At 39.5% G+C, this 18,185-nt stretch overlaps 1 protein-coding gene across 1 annotated transcript in view; it reads left to right on the top strand.

Annotated features, from left to right (window-relative positions):
* The window catches only part of ENPP1 (ectonucleotide pyrophosphatase/phosphodiesterase 1), an 82,972-nt gene extending 79,616 nt beyond the window's left edge, over positions 1 to 3,356 (top strand). The window contains exon 27 of the mRNA XM_011962184.1: positions 2,507 to 3,356. Within this exon, the coding sequence (XP_011817574.1) occupies positions 2,507 to 2,677 (171 nt within the window). The 3' untranslated portion in view covers positions 2,678 to 3,356. The remainder of the gene's footprint in view (positions 1 to 2,506) is intronic.
* The last annotated feature ends 14,829 nt before the right edge of the window (positions 3,357 to 18,185 follow it).

Below are 18,185 nucleotides of genomic sequence, written 5' to 3'. Positions count from 1 at the left end.
TTTTTATTTTTTTTTGAGATGGAGTCTCGCTCTGTCGCCTGGGCTGGAGGGCAGTGGCGTGATCTCCGCTCACTGCAACCTCCGCTTCCCGTGCTCAAGCGATTCTCCTGTCTTAGCCTCCCGAGTAGCTTGGATTACAGGCGCCTGCCACCATGCCTGGCTAATTTTTGTATTTTTAGTGGCGATGGAGTTTCGCCGTCTTGGCCAGGCTGTTCTCGACCTCCTGACCTCAGGTGATCTGCCGGCCTCAGCCTCCCAAAGTGCAGGGGTTATAGTCGTGAGCCACTGCGCCCGGCCCATTTTAGCAATTTTTAAGTTTTTCCTTATGGTGAGCCAAAACATTTTTCTTTCAGAGTACTTCCCACATTTCCTGTTTTTTTTTTTTTTTTTTCCGTTGAAGTGACACCAAGTACGTCTTGACCTGAATCTGCAAAAAGATGTAACTTTCATACCAGTCCTAGTGAATGGGTGGTAGGTATACCTGGAGTTAGAATCTTGAGATCCAGTATGAGCTCATCAGGGAAGAGTGCTGCATTCACTCATTCATTCATTCGCTACTACTTTGATTCAGCCATTCATTCCTTTGATATTTATAATCAAGTACTCTAGGTACTGAGGACACAGAAGTAAACAAAATAGTGAGCTCTTCTCTGGGCCCAGGAGTAGAATACAGTGGTCCATTTGCCATCCTTGATGGTAGTAATCTTTGTATATATCGTTAAAATTCATGACGATATGTCTCTCCTTGTTTCTGTGATAAACTTTCAGAATTACTTGTTCCTATAGAACACATTTCTCATTAAGTTATTTTTCCCCTTATTCTTCAGAATTAAATACAGAATAGCAAGACTTTAACTAGTTGGTTGTCTGATCTGACTCTGCTGAAAGTTGTCAGTTTTGTGGGCATTCTTAGATACATGCAGCCTTTGCCTGCTTCATTACTTTCTTTGTTTTGAGAGATTATATCGTCATTGAATGCGTCAATTAGAGTAGGGTTCTGCAGCAAATAACAGAAGCCCCTTTGCAGTGGCTTAAGCAAGTCAGGGATTCCTCGTAGAACAGGAAGTCCAGCTGTACAGTCCTGGGATGGCGCTTTGGGTCAACTGCACCACTGGGGACCCAGAACTTTTCCCTCTTTCTGCTCCACCGTTCTTAGCATGTGGCTTTGGCCCACGTGGGCATCTTCATGCATCTTTGTAGATCACACATTCTCATAAAAACTAGTATTTCTGTAGTATGTTTGCACACATCATTATATTTGATCGTCAAAATGACCCAATGCGGAGGATACAGATAAAGGAATCAAGATTTATATGTTAAATAACTTTCCTTAGTTTACCCGATAAGATAGTCACAGAACCAGTCTCTTTTTAAAAAATTTTCAACTTTTATTTTAAGTTCAGGGGTATGTGTGCAGGTTGTGCAGGTTTGTTGCATAGGTAAAAATGTGTGCCATGGTGGTTTGCTACACAGATCATCCCGTCACCTAGGTATTAAGCCCAGCATTCATTAGCTGTTCTTTCTGATGCTCTCCCTCCTCCCCCCCGCCCTCCAACAGGCCCCAGTATATGTTGTTCCCCCACACGTGTCTATGTGTTCTCATCCTTCAGCACCCTCTTATAATTGAGAACATGCAGTGTTTGGTTTTCTGTTCTCACATTAGTTTGCTAAGGATAATGGCCTCCAGCTCCATCGACGTCCCTGCAAAGGACATGATCTTTTATGGCTGCATAGTATTCCATGGTATACATGTACCGCATTTTCTTTATTTAGTCTATCATTGACCACATACACCATAGTGTTCCATGGTGTATATAAACCACATTTTCTTGATCTAGTCTATCGCTGATGGGCATTTAAGTTGATTTCTTGTCTTTCCTATTGTGACTAGTGCTGCATTGAACATATGTATGCATGTATCTGTATAAGAGAATGATTTATATTCCTGTGCTTATATACCCAGTAATGGGATTGCTGGATCAAATGGTACTTCTGCCTCTAGGTCTTTGAGGAATTGCCACACTGTCTTCCACAGTGGTTGAACTAATTTACACTCCCCACCAACAATGTAAAAGCGTGCGTTTTTCTCCACAACCTTGTCAGCATCTGTTATTTTTTGACTTTTTAATAATAGCCATTCTGACTGAGAATCAGATTCTTTATATTAATTCCCATATTCTTTCTACCATGCCATGTAATTTCTGTTTTTCGACTTTTTTTTTAACTCCACACCATTGAAGTTTCTTAACCCTATTTAATGCAGGATCATCTTTTCCATGTATACTTTCTTTTTCCCAGACTTGATGCATCTAATTAAACAAACATACATGGTATGTATTAGAAGGAAAGCTACTCGAGAGGAGAGATGATGCCTAACAAATCATATGGCATGTTTCACTTTAGAGCTGAAGTCTCATAAATGATTAAACTGGGAAGATGGAGCACGTATAGAAGTGAACTGAGTGTTCTCTTGGTAACTTTTCTTTTGTATTTCTTATTCTGCTAGCATGGGAAGCATGAATCCTCATGGGTTGAAGAATTGTTAATGTTACACAGAGCACGGATCACAGATGTTGAGCACATCACTGGACTCAGCTTCTATCAACAAAGAAAAGAGCCCGTGTCAGACATTTTAAAGTTGAAAACACATTTGCCAACCTTTAGCCAAGAAGACTGATATATTTTTTTTTATCCCCAAACACCATAAATCTTTTTGAGAGAACCTTATATTTTATATAGTCCTCTATCTACACTATCGCATTGTTCAGAAACTGTCGACCAGAGTTAGAACGGAGCCCTTGGTGATGCGGACATCTCAGGGAAACTTGCGTACTCAGCACAGCAGTGGGAGAGGGTTCCTGTTGAATCTTGCACATATTTGGATGTGTAAGCATTGTATACATTGACCAAGTTTGGGGGATGAAGACAGACCACACCTAAAACTGCCTTTCTGCTTCTCTTAAGGGAGAAGTAGCTGTGAACATTGTCTGGATACCAGATATTTGAATCTTACTCTATAAACCTTGATGGCATTGGGCAAACAGTAGGCTTAGTAGGATTGGGGTAGCCCATGTTATGTGACTATCTTTACGAGAATTTTAAAGTAGTTCTGGATTTCTTTTAAGTTGGAGTTTCATTTCTTTTCATTTTAATCAAAAAAAAAAAAAAATTAACAGAAGCCAAAATACTTCTGAGATCTTGTTTCAGTCTTTGCTGTATATCCCCTGAAAAGCCAAATTGTTCATCTTGTTTTTTTTCTTTTAATTTTTTGATTGGATTTCTTTAGATTTAATGGTTCAAACAAGTTCAACTTTGAGGGACGATCTTTGAACATACTTACCTATTATAAAATCTTACTTTGTATTTGTATTAAAAAAAAGAGAAATATTCCCATCCTGCTCACTGGTAATTAGCATAGGTTTACAATGGCTTTAAATGTGGCCCTTTGACTGGTAAAATTGTATCTTATCTTTGGCAAAACTTCAGAGCACCAGTCAGTACATGCAAGGTGCCATTTTTTACTGAGATGGTAGGAATGTTTCTCTCTGTGCACAAGACTTACCCTACCACTGCAGAGCTGTTCTCTGTTAAGCGGTGCACTTTGAAGTTCCATAGATTGAAGAGAACATGTCACCTCACATCTTCGTGGTGGACATGATAAATGACACAGTGATCTTGATTTCTTTACTACCTTGACTGTACCTTTTTGTCCCTATCTGTAAATCGTCAAAGACTGCATTAACTTTTAGGCTACCTAGGTCCAATTTAGGTATAGTATCAGTACATACACCAAAGATTTTTATATATCCTTCGTATGATCATTCTTTAACAGCCTAAGGGCCAGCTGCAAAGACCTTTGGAAAATCCAATTTGCAACTGAAAATTATTTAATAATTTAGGAAGTTTTTTTTGTTTGTTTGTTTGTTTTTAAGTCCTGCAGTTTCCTGAGGCTCTGTATATGATATTTTTTTCAGCCTGCTTCTCTCTTGTTCAGATTAGGTAATTTCTATTCTTCTGTCTCGAAGTTCAGTGATTCTTTCTTCTGTCTAATCTGTTCTGCTGTTGAGCCCCCATTTATTCCTGATTTTTATATTTTAGTTATTGTGTGTTTTATTTCTAAAATGTCCATTTGGTTTTTTTTTAATATCTTCTATTTGCTGAGAATTTCTGTCTCTGCTGAGACTTTCTACATTTTCATTTGTTTCAAGTGCATTTATACTTGCTCGTTGAAGCATTTTTATAATGGCTGCTGTAAAATCCTTATCAGATAATTCCAACATCTGTCACCTCATTGTTTGCATCTACTGATGGTCTTTTTTCCATTCAGAAGCATTTTCCTGTTTCTCGGTGTGTGAAATGATTTTTTATTGAAACCTGGATATTTTTAGGTATTATGTTATGAGACTATGGGTCTTATTTAAACCTTCTGCTTTAGGCAACTGTCTCTGATACCACCACAGCAGGGGAATTGGGAGTACTGCTTTACTGCTTCATTATTACCAGGTGTGGCTGGGAGTCCAGGTTCCCTAGTCAGCCTCCCTTGATACTGAGTGACAGGGTCCCCTTGTTACTACTGAGCAAGGTGAGAATTCAGTTTCCCATTAGGCCTCTATTGATTCCTCCCTGGCTGGGATGTGCAGGGCACCTTTTGCTGCGCCCTGGGAATCTCCACGAATGCTGTGGGACAGGAGTGACCAGGAAGGGCTTCATTACACCAGGTGGGAATGAAATTCCCAGTGGCCTACACAGCCTTCTCCAACAGCACTCTGGTGTTGTATTCCTCCAGCACACAAACATACACAATTTAACTCAAAGCATCTTAGCAGAGCTTAATTAAATGGATAGATGCCTGTTCCCTTTTGCTGGACACTAAGAATACAAAAATAGGGGAGCTGGGACACCTCTTCACAGCTTGGTGAGAGTGTAAGTCTAGACTCCCCACTCAGCATTTGCTGGTATGGGTGGGGCCATGGTTTTTTCCATGGTGTTTGGTTGGAGTAGAACCATTTTTACCCTTGCTTGGCTACCCTTTTCTGGTCCTTTGGCAGGAGAGAAAGCGGGACTCTTTTAGGGTTTTTTTCCCCTGCATTTGTTGACATTTCCAGGTTGCTGACTTTTTCAGCTCCAAGTTGGAAATATATGAGCTGAAAAGAAAATGCAAGGAACTCATCACTGTGTTGTTCCTTGGGCCCTGATGTTCCCAGCCTGTCTGTTTTCTCTGTACTGTTCAGAGTCTTGCTGTGTTTTAATATAATATCCAGGATTTTTATATGCATTTAGCAGAAGAATATCTACTCTGTCTTTGTAGAAGTGTCTCACTGATTTTTATATATTCTTCCAGCACACAAACATATGTAATTTAACTCGAAGCATCTTAGCAGAGCTTAATTAAATGGATAGATGCCTGTTCCCTTTGCTGAACGCCAAGAATACAAAAAAGAACAAGTGACAGTTTTCTCTGTCTTAGGGAGAAGAGGCAGCAGAAGTGTAAATGATCCCTAAAGAGCGATAGATATTATCATGAAGCCAGAGGAGGGGTGCCATGCAGCACAAAAGAGACTCTGGATGCTTCTTGGTAGTAGAGGCAGTGGCTTCCCAGCCTTGGGGCTAAGGCTTGTAGGGTGAATGGGAACTTTTCAGATGAGCAAGGTAAAGAAGCGACCTTCTAACATTCCTTGGATGGAACATTTTTGACATTTTTCCCATTTACAGCTACTTATATTTTCTACAAGTGTCACTGTGACCAACTTATATACAAATACACTTTTTCTTGCTTTGTTATAATAATCTGTTCTTAAAGAAAATGTCACTCTCTACATTCTATGCTGACTCTTAAGGAAAGAGCACCCACATCTGCTCCTACTTAGCTTTTCTTCTGTGGTTCTTACACAGTATTACTTTTTTCTTTTGTTTTCTTGGAAGAGACTCCTCCTTTCTTTTCTCTTCTTGAAAGAGTTTTAAACTGATAAACTGGCAAAAGTGACTGATCTCTACTCCCTAGTTTGAATGGTAAATTCAAATTTGAATGGTAAATTTAAATGGTAAATTCCCATGAACATATATGGAAATGTCTTTATCCTACTTTCTGCAGTAAAGGCTGTTCTTAGCTTTTCAAATGCAAAGTGAAACCTTATCCTGATTTCTACCGCCATGCTGCAAGTCAGTACTTCTTTTTTTTTTTTTTTTTTTTAAGAAATGGAGTCTCACTCTGTAGCCCAGGCTGGAGTGCAGTGGCCCGATCTTGACTCACTGCAACCTCCACCTCCCAGGTTCTAGCAATTCTCCTGCCTCAGCCTCCTGAGTAGCTGGGATTACAGGCGCACACCGCCACGTCCGGCCAAGTTTTTGTATTTTAGTAGAGACGGGGTTTCACCGTGTTGCCCAGGCTAGTCTCAGACTCCTGAGCTCAGACAATCCCCCCACCTTGGCCTCCCAAAGTGCTAGGATTACAGGCGTGAGCCACTGTGTACTTCTTAAGTGAGTTAAGTAACTTCCATAGAAAATTTCCATCAGTTCATTCATGAAAGAACAGAGAACCTGGCAGAACTTAAAAATGTTTCCAAGAATCAGAGAAAAGAGGACAAACCTTAGGGAGAAGAAGGTAGATGCTCATGTTCCAGCAAGGGAAGCAGCTGCGTAGAGTACAAGGACTGTTAGGCCTGTTGGCCGTTCCTATTTAAGGAGACAAGATGGGCATGGAACAGGGACCACCCCCTCCTCTGGGAGAAGTTGTTACTCCCTTCACTTTTCCTCTGTCATTACCCACAGTCACTTTCCTTCTTCGTACTGTGGTAGGTGTTTACCCATCATAGGAATGGGCCTTTGAACTTTGAAACTGAATGTGGTGATTACACTTCATGCTGAAGCTTATCACAGGAGTGCTTTCATAAGCATTAAGTAAAATTTCATAATGACTGAAGCCAAGGACATTTTCCCTGGTTTTTGGCCAGTCTAAATATTGTAAGAGAGAGAGAAGAAAAGTGTATGGAATATAATTGTCTCTAAGCTAAGAAATGTGGATGTTCAAATAAAACATATATACAGAACCCTGGGTGCTTTCCTTTGTGGCTATGTGTGTGTGTGGAGGATGGGTAGGGTCACGGCCGAGGGTGCCTCTCTGAAGACGTGAAACTGAGTCCAAGGGTTGTTGACAGTTAACCACAGCTGTAATATTGAAAGGCGAGTTCATTTCAGGTTCATAGAGTAAACATACCTGATCTGTGACCTATATCCTTGTTCTTGGTATTTTAATTATATTTAATCATACTTCCAGGTAAAAACAAATGACAGGCATATATATTCTTTAGTATTTAGAATGGTCTGGAACCAAACTTGGCACTTCTATAGATTCTTTTAATGTGAAATTTTTGTATTTATTCTCTCCATTATAGTGACTGAACAAAAAAATGTTTACTAGAAATCATATTCATACCAGAACCCATAGATACGTGAAATACATTTTAGTCTACTAGAAATGGAAGAATCCCTGGAAGAGGCATTATGCTCATGGGATACCAAAAGGAAGGAACATAAAAGAAGTATCTTTCATCCTACCCATTGCTATTGTTTTAAATTTAACTTCTTACTTGCCTGTAAATTCTCGATTCAAGGGATAGTTTTAGGATTTTAATTAAAATGACATTTTAAATGATATATCAGAAATTCAGAACTCAGAATGGAATATACTTTGGCTTTCACATAGTAGAGATACAAAACAATTGAAGAAATATATAGGAAATAAATTTTTTACAATGTCTCATACAATGTCTCATAGTCTTGCCCCACAGTGTTTAGATATTTTTCACTGCCAAAAAATGTGTGCATTTACTTAGATGGCATTGTGCTGGTTGTGACATAAAGGAAATAAAACAGGGATCTCTGAACTGAAAGTTTATAACTTACTAAAAATTCTAAAGGATTTTAAATGAGACTGAAATTTTCTCAGTCCAATGAATGGATCTTATTCAAATTTTTGTAGTAAAAAAATCACTGGCCAGGCGTGGTGGCTCAGCCTGTAATCCCAGCACTTTGGGAGGCCGAGGTGGGCAGATCACGAGGTCAGGAGATCAAGACCATCCTGGCTGAGACAGTGAAACCCCATCTCTACTAAAAATACAAAAAAAAAAAAAATTAGCCAGGTGTTGTGGCAGGCGCCTATAGTCCCAGCTACTTGGGAGGCTGAGGCAGGAGAATGGCTTGTACCTGGGAGGCGGAGCTTGCAATGAGTTGAGATCCCGCCACTGCACTGCAGCCTGGGCGACAGAGTGAGACTCCGTCTCAAAAAAAAAAAAAAAAAATCTGATGATACCTACAATTTTGGATTCTCTGTTACATTCTGTATCTTGACACAGTGTCACTTGGAGAGTTGACCACTTTTATTAAGGTCCAAACAGAAACAAGATGGTAAATCTGTGGGTCTTTTTTCTGTGTACTTGTTCATAAGCTGTCTCTGCAGTTTTACTCAACAGCACACTTGAAGACATTGGCACTGGAATAGATTTTTCCAGCTCAGGGTTGACAGTAGATTTCAAAGCTGTGCTTACTCTGTGTCAGGCATTGGGGTAAGTTTGAGAACAGGGCAGACGGGATGCCTGCCCCCTTGGTGCTCTCATCAATGTTTTACCTCTATTTCAAGGACCAGCCCAAAGCCATATCCTTAGGATCCATTGGTCATGTGGTCAGACTTTCCCAACGCTGGAGGTAACAGACAGTACATGCACTCAGTCTAGTTCTTGGTATGTATTATGGTTGCAATACAATTACAGATGTGTAATGCAGTTGATTATTCCATAACCCACACACTATGTTGTTAGATGGCACTGCAGCCTATTAAGAAATTTTACCCAGAACGCAGACTCCAAATCCAAATACACAACTTGCTAAAAGCAATCTTTGCAAGTTTAACATGAAATAAAATAATTTCAAGGTGGTGTGGTTATAGGTATAAGAGGATTGTTAGCTTCCACTTGGGGCTTCCAGGGACCTGGCAAGATCTTATCCTACAGAGAACACCAACCTCTTAAGGAAATTGGGAAGCCCAGAGAAGCTGCGCCACCTAAACATTTCCCAGCCTGTGATCCTGTGAGAAAAGAAAAATAGCTCAGGGCAGCCTGAGCTGTGTGAGGCAGAGAGATGTGAGTGCGAGACTTTATTCTTACCACCCACCTCCCCCCATGCCTGGGGGCAGTTGTTTAAAGTCGTTTCATTACTCATTAGTTGCCTTACTCATTATCCTCACATACCTGGAGTTTGTGATGCAAAGAACAATGTACAGCAAGTCAATAGCTTATGTTATTTTGATGTAACTAGTTGGTAAACAATTTAGGAACAGTCTCTTTTGTCCTTCAAAAACCCACTTGTAACTGCTGCTAATTGGAGCACATATTCAGGGCAAACTTGAATCCATGTCCCTGGATTACAACTCTCAAAACTGGCCCAAATAAACTCTGCTTGTATTAAGTTTGGCTCAGTTTCTTCTTTTAGGTCAACATGAGTTACATTTTCTTAGACTGCATACTGTGTACATATTCCTGAAAACTGTAACCCTGATGAGATTTATGTGTCCCAAGAGTGCTGTTTCACAAGTGTAATCACCTGATGGGTTCTTCCTGCCCAGTGACTAGACAAAACCAGTTCACTGAGATTGTGACATTGCAGTAAAGAAAGCATTTAATTTATGTTAGGCTAGCCACGTGGCTCAGCGATTAGGGTTTTTCAAGGACAGCTTGGTAGGCATGGGACTGGGGACTGGGTACAGCTGATTGGTTGGGGAGGCAATCATAGGGGTGTGAAAACTGTCTTCATGCACTGAGTCCACCTCTGAGTGGGAGACCACAGGACTGGTTAAGTTATGAGTCATGGGTCCAGGTGAAGTCAGTCAGTTGCCAGAACGCAAAAATTGAAAAAATTTATCAAAAGATCCATCTTAGGTTCTACAATAGTGACGTTATCTATAGGGACAATTGAGGAAGTCACAAATTTGCTTCACTGAATTCACTGTCATAATCTTTGCAAAGGCAGTTTCACAGGGCGACAGCTCAATACTGTGGGATTTTTTTTTTCAGTGACTGTAACTCTCATTTAGCATTTTAGAATCTGTATTAGTCCATTCTCACACTGCTATAAAGATATACCTGAGACTGGGTAATTTATAAAGAAAAGAGGTTGTTTAATTGGCTCACAGTTCTGCAGGCTGCACAGGCTTCTGCTTCTCCAAAGGCCTCAGGAAACTCTTACAATCATGGCAGAAGGTGAAGGGGAAGGAAGCACATATTCACATGCCAACAGGAGAGAGCAAGAGCATAAGGGGATGGGCTACATACTTTAAAACCAGATGTCATAAGAACTCACTCATTATCATGAGAACAAGAAATGGAAGTCTGCCCCCATGATCCAGTCACCTCCTCCCGGGGCCTTCCTCTAACAGTGAGAATTACAATTTGACATGAGAGTTGGGTGGAGACACAGACCCAAAGCATATGTTTCTTCAGAGAGAGACTCCTTTTCATGTGTTTATCATCACTGTATTTGTCTATTTGCATTGCTCTACAGGAATAACCACAACTGGGTAATTTAAAAAGGAAAGAGGTTTATTTGCTTCACAGCTCTGCAGGCTATGGAAGCATGGCACCAGCATCTGCTTGGCTTCTTGTGAGGCCCGGAGAGCTTCCAATCATAGCAGAAGGCAAAGGGTGAGCCAGCATGTCACGTGGCAAGAGAGGGAGTAAGAGAGACAGGGAGGTGTCAAGCTCTTTTAAACAGTAGGTCTTGTGTGAACTCATAGGTGAGAATTCATTCTCGCAAGGACAGAGCCATTCATGAGGGATCCACCCCCATGACCAAAACACCTCCCACCAGGCCCATCTCCGGCATCGAATATCACATTTCAACATGAGATCTGGAGGGGAGAAAACATCCAAACCGTATCAGTCATGTCTCCAAAACCATCTGTTATTTCTAGCATAATGTTTGGCACATAGGAGTTGCTCAGTAAAAAATATCCAGATAAATGAAAACCAAAGGTACAATCTTAGCAAACATCCACTTAAGATAGCTAAGGAACTCCAGCCTGGGCGACAGAGCGAGACTCCATCTCAAAAAAAAAAAAAGATAGCTAAGGTATAACAGGCTACAGAAATACAGCCAGAGGACAATTTCACAGTAATTATTCCTTGCCTCCCTAGCTTTTAAGTGTTAGATGACACTTTCAATGGGATATTTTTTGAAAGAGTTCCTTTATAGATGTCATCCCAGTGCACAAAGCAGAATTTTTAAAAATAATAATAAAAGAATAAGAATACTTTTCAAGAGCCATTCACAATTGTTTCAGTTAATCTGTCCTGTGGAAAGTCTGCTGCCTGGCGAGCTGAGGGGAAAGCATGAGATTTTCAGTTCTGACATCTCAAATGAAAACCTCTCTACAAAGTACATGGTGTTTCTCCAGCGACCAGCTATCATAAACATTCACGGGCAAAGGTGGAGATGCAGGGGAGTGCCTCTTGGTTCTCACATCCCTCAACTCCAGGTAACACCTTCTGCTGTGAGGAAAAGCATGTCGGTGTTACTGGTGTTACTACCCCAGTAGCAAACACACCGGGGCATCTGGAACAAATCGATTTTGGGCAATTTTTACACACTTTACCAAAGAGGGGAGACATTTTTCACCCTCCCTCCTATCTTTGAAATTCAGGGCAATGGAGTTTAGCATTGGCTAAGATAGTAGTGAAGTGAATTAGAGGTAAACAAATCATCCCATCCATCAGGTGTCTGATGGAAAGCTGACAGTGAAACTGAAATATGGAACATAAACTTTCATAGACCCAATGAATCAGTAATATTGTGATAACCAAGATATCTCTGAAATAGATCAAATACAAACACGAAAATAATCATAGCTATCATTTACTGGGTGCCTGTTTTGTTCCAGACATTGTGCTAAATGACTTACATTATCCAAGGGAGAATTTGAACACAGGACGTGGCAAAGCTCATATATTTAAATAATACGTTATAATGTTTCCTTTGAAAGCACATTGAAAATGCTGCTGTTCTTTCATTAAGTTCTATTCCATCAGTAGTTGCATTCTAAACCAGTTATTGAAATAAATTTATTAATAGTGTGCTAACAACATGAAATATTATCAGTAAAAAAGCACACTTAAAATCAATAAAAGTTAACTCTCAAATGAAAAAATGGGCACAAGATGAAATTAAGATGTTCGTAGGAAACAAATGCAAAGAGCTAATAGATACATAAAAATGTTTTAGTTTATTAATTGAATCAAAGATAAGCAAGTGACATATTTTTGTGCTTACCACATGGGAAAAGATTTAAAAGATGCAGATCTCCAGTGTCGTGAAGGTGCAATTATAGACAGTCATACTTTGGGAACATCTTGTGTCATCAGGTGCTGTGACATATCTGAGGGCGATTTGATAATTGTGTTCCAAAACTCGAATGCTTGTTCAACTATGACTCATATTTCAGTTCTTCAAATTTATTCAGAAGAAACCATTGTATATTTTTACAAGAATGCAAAGTGAAGTTTAATCAAAATAGTTTATTTTTATTAGTGAAATGGTAACAATACAGTATATTTATGTAACACTACATTAAAACAATTTGATGTTTAATTTACTAACGATAAAAAATTTGATGTTTATTTAATTTTGTAAAGTAGAAAACTTCACAATATCTTAATTGAAAATGACAGCTCTTATTTATGATAATATATCCATTTTGGTGAGTGAAAAAATGGAATCTCTTTTTCTTCCTTTCTTCCTTCCACTCCTCTTTCTCTGCTTCCTTATCTCTCATCTTCAGTGTCTTTCCTCTTATTCTACTCTCTGGAACTTAATGCACTAAAATGCTCACAGTTACTACATCTGAGTGGTGGGATTTAGGATGATTCTCACATTCCTATTCCTCTATAATGAACTACTTTTATAACCTGGAAAAAGTGATCAGTAAAATTCATTTAGGCAAAAGATATTTTTAAATGTCCTAAAGTTCTTGAAGTATCTTTACCCATCTCTATATATGCGATAATAAGTGTACAAACAGCAGAAAGTATCCAGTACCTAATGATATTGACTAGGTGCAGTTTCATGGTGAATACGTGATATCCCCTCATTGTATTGCTGTTTGCGACAGCGATGTTAACAGATTTCCAAAAGACTCACTCTGGCTTGAATTCTGCTGCACTGCACAAGACATTTGTTTTTTATCATCTTCCTTTCCCCTTTCAAGCATTTCTGAGTTCACACATGCTGACCTTCTTTCTAGTCCTTCATAGAGGAAGTGTGACTCTTTTTCTTTCAGACCTGACACCTCACTTCCTACAAGGCTTTGTTTGTCATATAACACACACACACACACACACACACACACACACACACACAGAGTCCTGTAATTCCCACCTCTGCGCTGCTTCCGTCTCTCTTCTTGAATATGCTGTTTTCTTTCCATTTTTCTGTTGTCTTTACCTCATTCCTTTTGTTCCCTCTGGCTCTCTCAGGCTTCTCTTTTTACTGTGGGACAGGACTAATAAGCGCTTGGTTTATATTTTCTGTGTTTATTTCCTTACTAAGCTCTCCCTTTTTTATATGTCCGTTTCTGACCCCCCACACACACCTCCCCACCTCCCATAATCTCCCTTTAAAAAATAATAGTGATTTTCCAATGGACAGATTTTATTTTTATTTTGAAAATTTAAAAATAATACTGTAAAGTATAAGGAAGAAAATAACAAGCATCCATGCAACCCACGACAGTTAACGTTCTGCCTTTTTTGTTAGCTTCTTGATTATTGCATTCATCTCTTTTAAAAATATTTTTAATCACTGTGATTATCTCATACATTCCTATATGTCCCATTGCTTTCATTTTTTATCAACACTTATTGTATTACCTGCTATTTGTAGTTTATTATTTCTATATTTTTATTTTTTGGGACCTGCTATTCCCTGTTTTAAAATCTCCCTCTGTTGTTTTATCGTTTCTTCTTTGAGCTTATTTTTATTTACTGGATTTGTGTTCCTTCCTATCAACCTGTTATATAACATGAAGCATTTTTTTCAGTGTTTATTCTCATTTTTTATCCCCTATATTTTCTTGACAGTTGGAACGAGCCTTTCCTTTCTCCCTTCCTCTTTCCCTCCATTTCTTTCTTCCCTCCTTCCTTCTTTTATTCCATCCTTCCTTGTTCCCTCTCTTCCTTTCTTTGTTTCCTTGTTTTAACCCTATAGTATATTTATTGAGTTTAATGCCATTTCTTTCTATACCATTCATGATCGACATCTTATTTCACTCTGAGATGGATAGGTGACCATCTTCCAAATTGTGTCTGAGTTGTTTGTTTCTTCTTTTAAATTACAGTGTCAGGGAGGAACATTTTGTAACTTTTCAACTTTTCTGAAGCCCAAAGGAAGGTTAGGGGTAGAAGAAAGGATGGATTGAGGTTGTCCTCAGACTTGCCGTGATATCTGGGCTGTTTTCCTCTTCTGAAATTGTGTCTCATATGAAGTTTCTCTTCATTTGAGGTATAAATAATTCCTGTGTTGAGTGCTCTTGTACTTTGGTCCATTTATTTATCGCCTACCCAGGAGATATCACATCTCTGTCAATTCTGTTTTCTATTACTTTTTTCCTGTGCTCAAGTAATCCTCCTGCCTCAGCCTCCCAAGTAGCTGGGACTACAGGTGCATGCCACTGTCCCTGGCCTGTGTTTTCCCTTTCCTTGTTTCACCAGTTTTCCCATCATGTTACCATTTTCCGTAGTGATTGTTTTATCTTTCCATCCTGCATGCTCCTTTGCAAAGTGACTTTGCTCCTCCCCCATCAATAGGCAGAGCCTGTTTCCACATTCTCTGAATGTAGGCTAGCCTTGGGACTTGCTTTGGCCAATAGAATATGGCAGAAGTGACATTTTGCATTTTGTAAGGCATCCTTAGGAGGTTTTGCAGCTTCTGCTTTAGGTTCCAAAAATGGAACTCCTACCACTATGAAAGAAAGCTCAGGTTAAACTACTTGAATGATGAGAGACTACCCAGTAGAGAGGCCCAGGCTCACAGCCAGCACCAAGGCCCCACATGAGAGAGTAAGGCCATTTTATGCCCTCCGGTCCCAATAGAGCTGCCAGACGACTGCTGCGGCACAAGTGACCCCAGAAAAGCCCATAAGAAGAACAACCTATATGAGCCCAGACAAGCCACAGAATCGTGAAAAATAGGAACTTGTGCAAAGCCAATAAATAGACATATGATTTGTTATGCAGCATTAGCTAAATAAGACAACTGATTTCCATCCCAAAGTATTCAGGAAAAGGAATAGGTAAACCTATATAGTCAATTTGCTTTTCTTCATATTTGAGGGAATTAGTGAGAAAAACCAGGGTTCTGAAAGGCTTGGGCAGAATTCGGAGCCAATTCTGGCTCTACTTCTCACATTCAGAATCTCCTGTTTATTTCAGGAGGTTTAGCTGTTTCTCCAATTAAGAGGGAGTATAAGCCACTCTTCCGCTATGCTCATTCTTATAATACAATGTGTCATTTTAAAGCCCCTTTGGCCTCTCTCCCTTGGATTGGGTGAACCTAATTATGGTCTGCTTGGGGAAACTTGGCTTGAGGCTGTGGTTCTCTACCATTACTGTCTTTAAAACTCAGTAAACCCTACTGGTGGATAGAATCCTGCCCATCACTCTCACAACAGTCTGTAGCTCTTCCTTGTAAACACACACTAGGTAATTCTGAAGCTAGTGATCTATACTTTGAGAAATACAATTGACATAAATCTAACATTTCAGAGAATAATAGGTCCAGTTTTACTTCTTTCCATCAGTTGTTTGTGAAGCTTAATAATTGAGACACAGCCTAAGTGCCAAAGCAAGATTCCATGTCTGCAAAAGATACAAAAACAAATTAGCCATACATAGTGGTGTGCACCTGTAATCCCAGCTACTTAGGAGGCTGAGGTGGGAGGATCCCTTGAGCCCAGGAGTTTGAGGCTGTAGTGAGCCATGATCATACCACTGCACTCCAGTTTGGAAACAGAGTAAGACCCTGTCTCAAAAAAATAAAATAAAGAATTGAGGCAGGGCGCAGTGGCTCTCGCCTGTAATATCAGCACTTTAAGAGGCTGAGGTGGGTGGATCATGTGAGGTTGGCAGTTCAAGACCAGCCTGACCAACATGGAGAAACCCCGTCTGTACTAAAAATACAAAATTAGCTGGGCGTGGTGGCACATGCCTGTAATCCCAGCTACTTGGGAGGCTGAGGCAGGAGAATTGCTTGAACCGGGAGGCAGAGGTTATGGTGAGACGAGATCATACCACTGCACTCCAGCCTGGGCAAAAAGAGTGAAACTCCATCTCAAAAAAAAAAAAAAAAGAGTAGAATTGGGTCAGAAGTCATTTGAGGGAGCATATTGCTTCCATACTTCAAAGGACATAGTAGATACATCCCCATGTTCACAGCATTGTTCACAGTAGCCAGAGGGTGGAGACAACCCAAGTGGCCATTGACAGATAAATGAAGAAATAAAATGTGGAATATTTATGGAATATTATTCAGCCTTAAAAAAGAAGGAAATTCTCACACATGCTACAACATGGATGAACCTTGAGGACATTATGCTAAGTAAAATAAGCCATTCACAAAAAGACAAAGCATGATTCCACTTACATAAGGCACTCAAAGGAGTCAAATTTCTAGAAATGGAAAGTAGAATAGTGCTTACGAGGAGCTGGGAGAATGGGGAGCTAATGGGTGTAGATTTTCACTTTTACAAGATGAAAGAGTTCTACAAATCTGTTGCACAACAATGTTAACACTTCTAAACCACATCATTACAAGTGTTTAAGATGGCAAATTTTTTTAACGTGGGTTTTTTTTTAAATTGTGGTTAACCACAATTTTTTTTTTTTTTAATGAGGAGGAAGAGGAGGACGTGTTGACAGCATAAATGATAAATCCTGATTGGAGATGGAGAATTTGCAAGTTTGTTATGACTATGTTTCATAGCAATACTAAAAACAACAGCAATAAATACAATTGTCACTTTAGAAACATTGTTAACTCTATACATCAGATAAAATTGAACATAGGAATTTCAATTTTATGTATATGCAGAGTAGTATGTAGTTACAGGCCAATTCTAAAGAGTTGCTCTCCCCCTGCTGGCAGGTCTTGGAATTGTTCAGTTTGGGGAAGGAACCAGGACAGCTAGTGTGAGAACGTTCTCAGTAAGATACTCGTCATTAAAACGTAGGTGCTTTCATTCATCAAAATATTTCCTAGAAAGATACCAAACTCCCATAGCTATTATCTGAAGTTATTCACTAATACATTCTTCCACTTATTTCTTTTAAATATTTTAATTGACAAATGACAGATTATATATATTTATGGTGTACAGTGTAAACTTTTGATACGTGTATACATTGCAGAATGATTAAGTCCAATTCTTCCACTTCTTAAAATGAATGTACAATTTATTGGACTATAGCTCATCCATTCACCCACCTGTATTTAACTCTTAATGTGCACTGTTGTGCTAAACACTGGGATTTCACAGATGACATTGGTGCGGACCCAGGTTTGATATCTGATAGAGTTGTAAGTGTAATAGAAACCATCTATGTGCTAGAGTATAAGAATTGGGGCATAAGGGAAGCAGTAAACGGATCCAGCAGGAGTATAATTAATATATCGGATTCCTGCCCTTTTTAAAATTATTATTATTTTTTTTTTGAGACTGAATCTCGCTCTGTTGCCCAGGCTGGAGTGCAGGGGCAAGTCGGGTCACTGCAAACCTCCCCCTCCTGAGTTCAAGCCATTCTCCTGCTGCAGTCTCCTGAGTAGCTGGATTACAGGCACACACCACATTCTCTCTCTGTTTTTGTTAGCTGGATTTTTTTTTAAAGACTTTCGTTTTGAAATAATTACAAATTCACAGGAAATTGCAGAGGTGGATGGTGCAGAGGTGGATAGTACAGAGGTTCTGTGTATCCTTTACCTGGTTTCCCCAGCGATTACATCATCAAAACCAAGGAGTTGACTGACAACGATAAAACATGTATGCTTAATTCTATGTCCTTTTACCATATGTTTAGGTTTGATAAGCACCACTTCAATCAAGATATAGAACTATTTCATTATCAGAGGGATCTCCCAGGGCTACCCCTTTA

The sequence above is a fragment of the Colobus angolensis genome, unplaced genomic scaffold, assembly GCF_000951035.1.
Source record: "Colobus angolensis palliatus isolate OR3802 unplaced genomic scaffold, Cang.pa_1.0 Scaffold58, whole genome shotgun sequence".
NCBI lineage: Eukaryota > Metazoa > Chordata > Mammalia > Primates > Cercopithecidae > Colobus > Colobus angolensis.
The sequence above is the reverse complement of the archived record's forward strand: the minus strand, read 5'-3'. Positions and strand labels throughout refer to the sequence as shown.